Raw genomic sequence first — 9,753 nt, forward strand, 5'->3', positions numbered from 1 at the left:
AAAATTAAGGTACTCTTTTTGGAACAAACATGTGAAAAGCCATAATCAGGAGTACTACATATTTCAAATTTAGGGAATGTATAATTTAAGTCAGCAAAGTCCAGACAATTATTATTGAAGTGTAGCAGAGGCTTGACCCACTATTTTCTTTTCATTTTCACGCAAAGAATAAAGCCAATAAAGATTAGATCTTTTAACATCTGCAGATTAAGGAACTTTAGGTGTAAATCTCGCCGAAAGCCTAACATTTTAATTTTATTCAAATCCTAGTATCATTTTTAAGGGAAACCCCACTATCATTTACTCGTATTTGATAACCCTCATTTTGAAAAAATGCAATATATTTTTCTTCTAAAAAAATTACAGCATATTTTATACTCCAGTATAACTTTATTATACTTCAACAGTTCAACTATTATCCAACTCCACATTTACTAGCATTGACAACCTCATTTACATTTGAAGATAAATAAAAATTTTCCTACCTGATCTAAAACTGCATTTCCTACCAAAAAAAAACATCAACTTCAGCCTAACCTAAAGAATTGTGCAGTTTCACTGTGTCTCCATGAGCCATAGCCTGCCATCGTCCCGAGATGAGAAAAAGCCCTGAAGCAGATAGAACTCAAGACCTGGAATTAACATCATATGTATTTATGGGCTTTTCAGCAATTCTAATCGCAGAACATGCAGAGAACTATTTGATACGCATACATATTAACCATTAAAAACTTGAAAGAGTGTCATATACTTGGAAACTGGAATGAGTAAACTGTTTTCGTCTGACAATATGTTTACTTGGAAAAACATGGACCTCGGCTTTGGCAAACACTAGTTAAAACTCATTGTCAGAAGAGCAAGATACTTTGCAAACAAGACTGCAGGTGGTACCTTTCATAGTTTAGTGAAGATAAGCATTTCGATATTGAAATTCAAACAATATAAACTAATGCACAGCAGAGAGAAGGATGCTATTTGATGGAGTATTAAAATTCGTAGAGTTAAGGATGTGTGTTGTGAAGTAGAAGAATATAAACTCATGCAAAGCAGAGGTAGTAGGTTGTACCATAAAAAGCCCCATCTCGTTCAATATTAGACTAATCCTCATCATTGGATAAGTTGCCATCACTATCCTGATCATAAATTTGGTATTCTTCGTCATAGGGGTCGTCCTGCATTTCGTTGCCCCCGGCAGAACCAAAGGGAAAACTACCAAAAAGATCTTGTAGATAGTCCTTTGAGATATTATCATTTTCTATATCTAAATGAAGTATAGGATACCGCAGATCAGGTCTGACAAGAGTAAGTTTATGTGATTTATCATAAAGCATAATTGATAATTTCCAAGAAAACAATTCATGAGAGAGAACATATGAAAATGAAAGCAACAGGGAAGATAGAGGTGATAAGTAAAGAATGTTATCAAGGATACATGTATCTGGAAGGAACAAGTCCCTATCTGGATCAGCCTGAGAAAGAAAATTGAAGTGTGAGAGAGAGATAAGGATCAATTGAATATTTTATTCGTTGAGGCTCTGAGCCAAGTGATTTTTTCACTCACCATATCGAGCACCTCATCTATATCCACATCCTCACCAAGATTTTCATCTTCCATTTCGTCTTCCTCATCATCTTCATCTTCGACTTCAACTTCAACTTCGACTTCATCATTAGTTTCCTTATCTTTAGTTTCTAAAACTTCTGTAACATGGAGATATAAAACCACATTAAAGGAGGACCTAAATGAGCAGTCAGGGATCTAATGCATTAGTTTGGTAACCTATATAAAATTGAACTATTTTTCCACAAGAACTACAAGAATGAGAAGCTAATTATTAAATTTCTGAATTTATTCGAACCTTTATCAGCTTCTTTCGCCTTCTTATCCTTCATAGTAAGGTGCAGTAACTTCAATCTCTCAAAACGATTAGTAACAGATCTCAACAAGGATTGTGCACCAGTCTCAGGAAATACTGACAGAAACCTCAGAGCAACACGCAACCGCAAGACGTCAAGAATCTGTGACGTGAACCATCCTGTTTGCAGCTGCAGAAAATACAATATGTTCACAACATAAACCAGCACACTAATATTTTCTCACCCACAAAAATATGGCATTATAAAACTGACAACTAAAAACTAATACAATTGCAGAGAGAGAGAGAGAGATAACACACCCCTTTCAGAAAAAACTGTGTATATTATTATAATTATAAATAATGAAGGAAAGGAAATGCAAAAGTAAAAAAAAGGACAGTGTATAACAAATGTGCGTAAATTTTCACATGCTGATGTTTTCCTTTTGCGCCTATTAGTAATTCTCATATTTGGTAGATTTGGCATCTGTAGAGGAGCTAAAGGTTCTGAGAATTTACAGCAAGAATACTGACTTATGTCTTAGGCATGATGCCCAATTGAAAAACTACAAAAATGTATTCTAGTTGAAGCGGAGGTTGGAAGGATAGATGCTTAACTTCAGTATTTACTACATCAAGCGTTTCTAGTGATCTTTATCTTTAAAATATTATTACAGTTGATCAGAGGGTGTCTCTAAAGAAGAGTCTGCAATCATGTTCCCCAAGAGAATACTTGATAGAGTAAACAAACCATACAGTGCAGATTTCATGACTGACAGGTTTTCTGATTTCTTGTTGAATATAGTCATCATCGAGTTCAAAGAATTGCAACAAAATTTGTGCTTTTCGAGGGAAAACTCGAAAATCACAAATATCCTTCCACCTGCACTTCAATCTGCTCAAGAAAGACAACAAGAGAAACATATTAGACCTGATTCTCCAAGAATCACCAAGTTGCACAGTCTCAATTAACTTATACAGTAAGCAAAATTTCCTAAATGCTTAATGAGTTTGGTTTGTTGCTACATTGCACAGTACTACCACATGATTCCCACCAAGTATGAGAGAGTTTCCTCCAATTTTACATTGGTTGGACAATGGATATACTACATAAATGTTTGTACGGGATTCTCATCGAGCTTTATATTGATTTGAATGGTGCAAATGGATCTGATTGTTTGTGAATTTTACTCATGATATGTACTGTTCCAAAAGAATAAGAAAGACATGCAACAATGTCATTATCATAATCCTATTAGAGAATTTAACACCGCAAACCCCTTTTTAAGTACTTTTTGTGCTGTATTGATTCCAGCTACCTTAGTTACATTGTGCTTGACACTGAAGGAAATTTGTTTCGAATAAAAGTAGGCAGCAGAGTAATTAGACACAAGTCATATCAAATTTGTCATACATTTAATTTGCAAAAAAATGCAGTAGAGAAATATGAAATTCTCATGAAACATTGCTTCATATACTCTAATCACCACAATAAAAGACATAAAACTAAGAATTTTAAAGATTATACAGGCCCTTACCCAGACATCAGGTTGGTATCACAATAGTTTCTTATTGGAGGCGGTACTCGAAAGTCTGTCCTCTGGAATCTAATCAAGTAGCAGTAAGTTAGCATACACAAGAGAAAGAAGTTCTAAACTTCGATTTCAATTCTTTATCAGCACCAAAGAGAAGCCTTTGCACCTCGAGGATGTAGAAAACACATGTATAACTGTAGAAACTTTTAAGTTTATTTGATTAAGAAACTCACATGCGAGATTCAGGATCCTTGCGGGGATCGTATCCTTTTCTTATCCAGAACCGCATGAATGGCCCATTTGAGAAATAATATGCCGTCAGAAAAAGAAGTCTAGAAATCAGAAACAGATCTGGATGAGCAAGTTGAGTCTAGTCAGGGTATTTATACTCAGCTCACATTACAAAACAGTTACTAAAGAAGGCACCTTTTGAGAACTTTCTCATTGACATTCACACCTCGGTCAAGTAAATGTTCAGCTATCGAATGTTTTACCCATACTGGACGTTCTTCAAACAATTCACACACAATTGTCTGCCATTGCCATAGATCTGAATCCCTGGCTATGGATTTTTCCCAGTCTACTTTCTTTGGAATCAGTAAGAATGTCAAGTCCAAACAAAAGAAAACACTGCACAAAAACAGATTACGCAATGCTTTCACTTTCAGTTTGTGATTTTGACAAGAGATTAAGTCTAGTTCATCTGACTATATTGTTCACCTTCAGCCACTGCAGTATCCAAACTTTTCTCTCCGCTTTTTACATATAATCGCATAAAGTTCTCTTTTGTGAAATGAAGCAATGAACAGTTTTTAATCTTTGGAAAATTGAGCGTGAGATAATTGTGTATGTGACCACAACTACATGAATATATAAGGATATCTTTGATGTTGAAGTCAATGGCAAAACATTGGTCTATCTCCAACTGCACCAAGTGAACGAAAAATATTCAAAATCTCTATAGTTAAGCAGACGTCTTAGAAGATACAGAAAATCATATCTGTATGCATATACAAAACATCGAAGAAGATAATAGGAAGGACTAAATCGAGATGTAAAAGTAGCATCATATACCATTGCATGGAAATCTTAATATCTTATACAGTCTCCATCTGGAAAATTTATGGAGACATTTACTTTTCATAATTGATAAGATAGATGATTATGAATTTTTATCCTCATTACAAGGATTCTCCGATTCCTACCCTTTGAATGGGATATGAACCAAGCAAGATTAGCTCAAATGATGGAAATTATCAAGGGCCTTGGATATCCCAAAGTTCCAATCCATCTTAGTAAGCAATGTATTAGTCTATACCCCTACTATTTTTGTCTATATAGGCTATCCTCAAAAGTAAACAGTCCCTAAAGAGTGAGTTTATCTTAGGAGCATGAGACAACCTTAGGCAATGGATAGGCAAGAGGATAAAACCTGTGTTTCGATATGGCTTCACTTAGAGACCTAGACCTAGAACTAGAAGGCATGTAATTCAGCCAATAAATGTCCCGAACTAAGATCAAAACATGATCAGCCTGCTTATGCTTCATGCAACTGTTTTACCATTAGCAAGTATTAAACTAATTCAGTGGTACCGTCTATTTGATTCAATTCAGCATTATCTGAAAATTATTAATACATATGCTATCTGTGAGTACTACATATGTTTACCGCAGCAGAACAGATACCGGCGTAATATAAAAGCTCAAACAACTTATTTCATCTTGAAAAATTAATCTACCTCTGAATGCTTGCGGACAACTGTGTCTAGTTTCTTTGCCAAACTCAGATCACCAGACGGTTTTAATCTGCAGTACAGTCACTTGGATAGAAAATCAAAGGAGCCAACTTTTCATCATTAGAAGCTAGATTATAAAACATATGAAGATAGGGTCCGGGATATGACATTTTTAGAATAAAGATAGAATAACATCCAGTTCAGGAAAAATAAAGTCCTAACAAAGCAAAAGAATCTTACATCATTTTTTGTGGCTGACTCTTCAATGAAAAGAGTGGTGGGACTAAAATCATTAAATCATCCTGATCAACATCCACTGGATCGCCTATTAAAAAGAGAGCAGAATATTGAAACAAGGAAGAGCAACTCCAATTCTAAGAAAAAAAACTCAATATCAAGAATAAAGCTGACCTGATTCAGGTTCCATATCAACGAAGTTTCTTTTCTTTTTTCGGGTTGCATTGGCATGAACAGCAAGAACATGCTGATAATCTACCATTCCTTCAGAACATAAAATAAAGATGGAATATGAGTAGCATAACCGAAGAGCATATTATCCATGTCAAATGTGAAATAAGATGACGAAATAGATCACCATTGAAGTGGTATTCCTCAGATACCCTTGCGACAACATCAGCACAAAGCTGCTCTTGAGGTCCATTGTTTATTTGTGATTTGGCTTCTGATGAATCCAACAAAGATTCACAGTTGAGCTGGGCGATATTTTCTGTAGTGTCAGTTGTTTGGGAAATTAAAATATCTTCATTCTGATGAAGAGGATCTGCTGAGGTATGTCCAAAATGGTTCATAACATTTTCCGTATCCTTAAGTTTCTTTTTTGAAAATTTCAACAGGTATTTGGTGCAGGGCCGAAGTTCCCCAGAAGCTGGATGTGAATATGGATCTTCAGGACGAAAATACAGCTCTAACTTGTTTGGCTTCTCAGCACGAGCCTGGAAACATAGAGATTTCTATTTGAATGCCAACGGCAAAATAAAGTTTGTATAGTAGTTAATGGAATCAAAATAGTTGAACAGGCAGAGAAAAACAATGATTCAACTGCAAAAATCAGCTACCTAGTCATGCCAATAACTTATCAAGACTTAGATGGAAAAGTAAAACCAAAGTGGATGAATCACTATGACTCTATGAGAAAAAAATATTCAAGAGGCGGGTGGGAAACATAGATAAGAAGCACAAGAGTGTGCCGATCAACCTAGCATCATAATTGAGAAACAAGTTACTAAAAATTTGTGGCCACTCTGGGAGACTATTTTAGTTCAATGGGAGTTGGCTATATTCTCCTACAGGTGGTATATTAAAAAATTCTACCATTTTAGCTCAAATTTAGCAACAAACTTCAGAAAATATCATCAAAAAAGGAAATTGAACATGCCACTAGACGACCAAGACAACAATTTATCAGCATCACTCCACCTCCCCTAATTATTAATGAGTATAGCCTTATCCCGAACTTTCACCAATGGAATTGAATGACCAACTACAACATTTCGTTTCTGCTCACACTTACATCATGATTTGCAAATGACACACCAATAAGCACGAGGTGAATAAATTCCAGCTCAATTTCTTAGTATTTGATTTCAGACAAATGCATAATCAATAAATGTGTAACACAACCAACAAATGATTTTACTACCAACACATCCCTCAATCAAAAGTCAGCTTAGAGATGCAATTTATCAGTCATACCTTGAGAATCTGTTGCATTCCTCCCAGAGTTTCGATTGCACGATCAACAGAAGAAGGATAACCAGGGTAATGAACTACAAATGCCTCTCTGCCACTGAGTAGGACACCCGAAATCGAACCATCTTCTATAACCCCCATTTCTAACAAATTAAAATCAAAATCAATAAATTAAGTAACCAGGTGTACGTAAAAACGTTTACTGATAGGAGCTGAAAAAAAGACGTTTCCTTGATACACTGTTTCGTAACAAAACCCAGCTTTATTTTCTCCCGGAGAGAGTTATATTCCTCCATAACAGGAGCTTATAAATACTCCTATTAGGTATAAAAAGAATAACTTTATCCCTGAATTCCAACTTAAAATTCCTAATAAACCCTCAAAACCACAGCGCAACCGTAATTCCAGAAACATGAAATCCTCAAAAACTTTATAAGAAGAATCGTTGGTTTTGAACAAAAAATTGTTCTCATGTACCCATATATGCCCCTCCTCTTCCAAAACAAAACATTCTAGGAGCCGAGAATTGGAGAAATTGAAACCTTTTGAAATTTGTGTTAATATGGTTTAGTTTCAGAGCTGGGAAGCATTTTTCTCACTTCATAGACTGTCAGCAATTTTGCATGTGGAGTGGAATTGGCTAAAGCGTAGACAATCTCTATCTACTCTTTAGATTGATTATGACGTATGAGTGTATCAACATCTTCGCAAATAAACAATTGGCACAAAAAAGAAAAGCTAACCTCGGGTGAATCGCCGCCTTTCTTCTCTCTCGCTGCCGTCGGCTGCTTGTCGACCGAATGTGGTTTGTACTTTTGCTCGACGCTGTTCAGGCCCGAGGTCGTTTATTGGGCCGGGTTTGTATTATTTTCCTAGCCCTGGTTAATGGGCCATATTCCTCCAAACATCATGGAAAAATTACTCCTAGTAAGAAACATCTCTAACAAAACACATCCTCGTTGCTAATAAATACTCCCTCCGTCCCATAAAGATTGTCTCACTTTGACCGGACACGAGTTTTAAGAAATGTAATGAAAAATGAGTTGAAAAAGTTAGTGGAATGTGAGTCCTACTTTTATATATTAGTTTTATAATAAAATGTGAGTAGGAAAGAGTTAGTGGAATATGGGGTACACTATAAAAAATGGTAAAAAGTGAAATGAGAAAAATTTTATGGGACAGACGAAAATGGAAAAATAAGACAATCTTTGTGGGACGGAGGGAGTAATGGATAATAAATAATCTAATAATAAGATGTATTATTATGTATTTATCTTAAATTATTAATAAATAATAAACTAAGGTATCCTAATATAGTACACTACACAATATTATTAACGTGTGTATCATTAGTGATTGAGTCTATGATTATTCATTATTTATTCGATAGTTAATACCCCCTCCGTCCGCAAATAGGAGTCTCGTTTTACTATTTTAATCCGTCCGCGAATAAGAGTCCCGGTTTACTTTTAGCATTAATGGTAATAGTGTCTCACATTCCACTAACTCATTCCACTCACAATTCATTTAAAACTAATATCATGTTCCACTAACTTTTTTTCCACTCACTTTTCTTAACATTTTTTAAAACCCGTGCCGTAAAGGAATGAGACTCCTAATGGCGGACGGATGGAGTAGTTATAAATCGTGGTACCATTAATACGGGTTGAAATCAAGATAAATTTGAATCACGAGATTATATCAATAAGATAATGAAAACAACAATTATACTGATATTAAAAAGTATAATCTTATTTTTGTTTCATAATAGTAAAACTACTATAGATTGATAGAGAGGAAGCGTTCTGCAACGCATTCCTTACGCGCGTTCCCTTCCACTGAAATGAAATGAAATGAAAGGCAACCATTGTGGATGCTCCTAGGCATTCTGATGTGGTAATTTTTATGTATTTACTAGTGTAGTAGAGCAAACCATATCCCACATCGCAAAATGAACAAGAGTTGCAAGCATATAAATGGGATACTCCAACTCCATTAGTATGAGGCCTTTTGGGGAGTACCCCAAGAGCAAAACCGTGAGGGCTTTGCCCAAAAGCGGACAATATCATACTAATGTGGAGTTCGGGTGTGCACCACCAAGAACCCAACTCTGGTATCAGAGCCTTGGTTCAGGGCTGGGCCTGTGTGGCTCGGGGTTCGGTGGTTGCGCTTGCAAGTTCTCCGATGTCTCTGCGTGGTCTCGACTAAGACCTGTGGTGACATGTGGACCTGTAACATGGGGTAGGCATGTGGTCTTGGTTTGAGGGGAGGATTGTAGTAGAGCAAACCATATCCCACATCAGAGAATGAACAAGAGTTGCAACCATATAAATGGGATACTCCAACTCCATTAGTATGAGGCCTTTTGGGGAGTACCCCAAGAGCAAAACCGTGAAGGCGCCTTTTGGGGAGTACCCCAAGAGCAAAACCGTGAAGGCTTTGCCCAAAGCGGACAATATCATACTAATGTGGAGTTCGGGTGTGCACCACCGGGAACCCAACAACTAGTATACTATAGTTTAAGAAAAAACAACCAAAACCAGTGGTACTATATATATAATAGGGAGACAACAAAGTTTGAAAAATAAAAATAATAAATAGCATCAGCTGGTGTCATGATACTTGACAAACATTTCTAATGCAGTAGTACTATCATTAATACACAGATTTGAAAATTTTCATTGAAGAGGTGTAGAAGAAGTTTAAAATCAAGAAATGGTAACTACATCAAGAAAACGATTGAGCCGTCCCGCCAATATCACACCGCGCCGCCGCCGCCGCCGCCGTCAGAATCCAATACAACACAAGAGTGTCGAAGCATGAAACCCCACTAGAAAAGATTGAATCTTGTAAAGCATCGCCGTCTCCACCTTTCCCGCGCTAATCATACCTCTAAGCATCGCCTTGCTGTCAAGC

General features: G+C 36.3%; 1 protein-coding gene across 3 annotated transcripts; it reads right to left on the bottom strand.

Annotated features, from left to right (window-relative positions):
* Positions 1–370: 370 nt before the first annotated feature.
* LOC121749563 (general transcription factor 3C polypeptide 5-like) lies at positions 371–7,687 on the bottom strand. 3 transcript variants are annotated; one of them, XM_042144132.1, is made up of 16 exons: positions 7,581–7,687; positions 6,841–6,980; positions 5,723–6,080; positions 5,539–5,628; positions 5,368–5,452; positions 5,131–5,197; positions 4,274–4,316; positions 3,818–3,989; positions 3,625–3,723; positions 3,395–3,463; positions 2,613–2,751; positions 1,860–2,046; positions 1,562–1,701; positions 1,433–1,469; positions 1,067–1,261; positions 371–632 (listed from the first exon to the last, which is right to left on the bottom strand). In XM_042144132.1, exons 2-15 carry the CDS (start codon positions 6,976–6,978, stop codon positions 1,098–1,100), a joined length of 1,788 nt encoding a protein of 595 aa, XP_042000066.1. In that variant the 5' UTR covers positions 6,979–6,980; positions 7,581–7,687; the 3' UTR covers positions 371–632; positions 1,067–1,097. The 3 variants fall into 3 exon arrangements, with proteins under 3 accessions (XP_042000066.1, XP_042000067.1, XP_042000064.1); XM_042144133.1 differs by lacking the exon at positions 7,581–7,687 and adding an exon at positions 7,380–7,530 and having other exon boundaries at positions 371–609; XM_042144130.1 differs by lacking the exon at positions 7,581–7,687 and adding an exon at positions 7,380–7,530.
* Positions 7,688–9,753: the final 2,066 nt, after the last annotated feature.

Source organism: Salvia splendens, chromosome 9 (genome assembly GCF_004379255.2).
Source record: "Salvia splendens isolate huo1 chromosome 9, SspV2, whole genome shotgun sequence".
Lineage (NCBI taxonomy): Eukaryota > Viridiplantae > Streptophyta > Magnoliopsida > Lamiales > Lamiaceae > Salvia > Salvia splendens.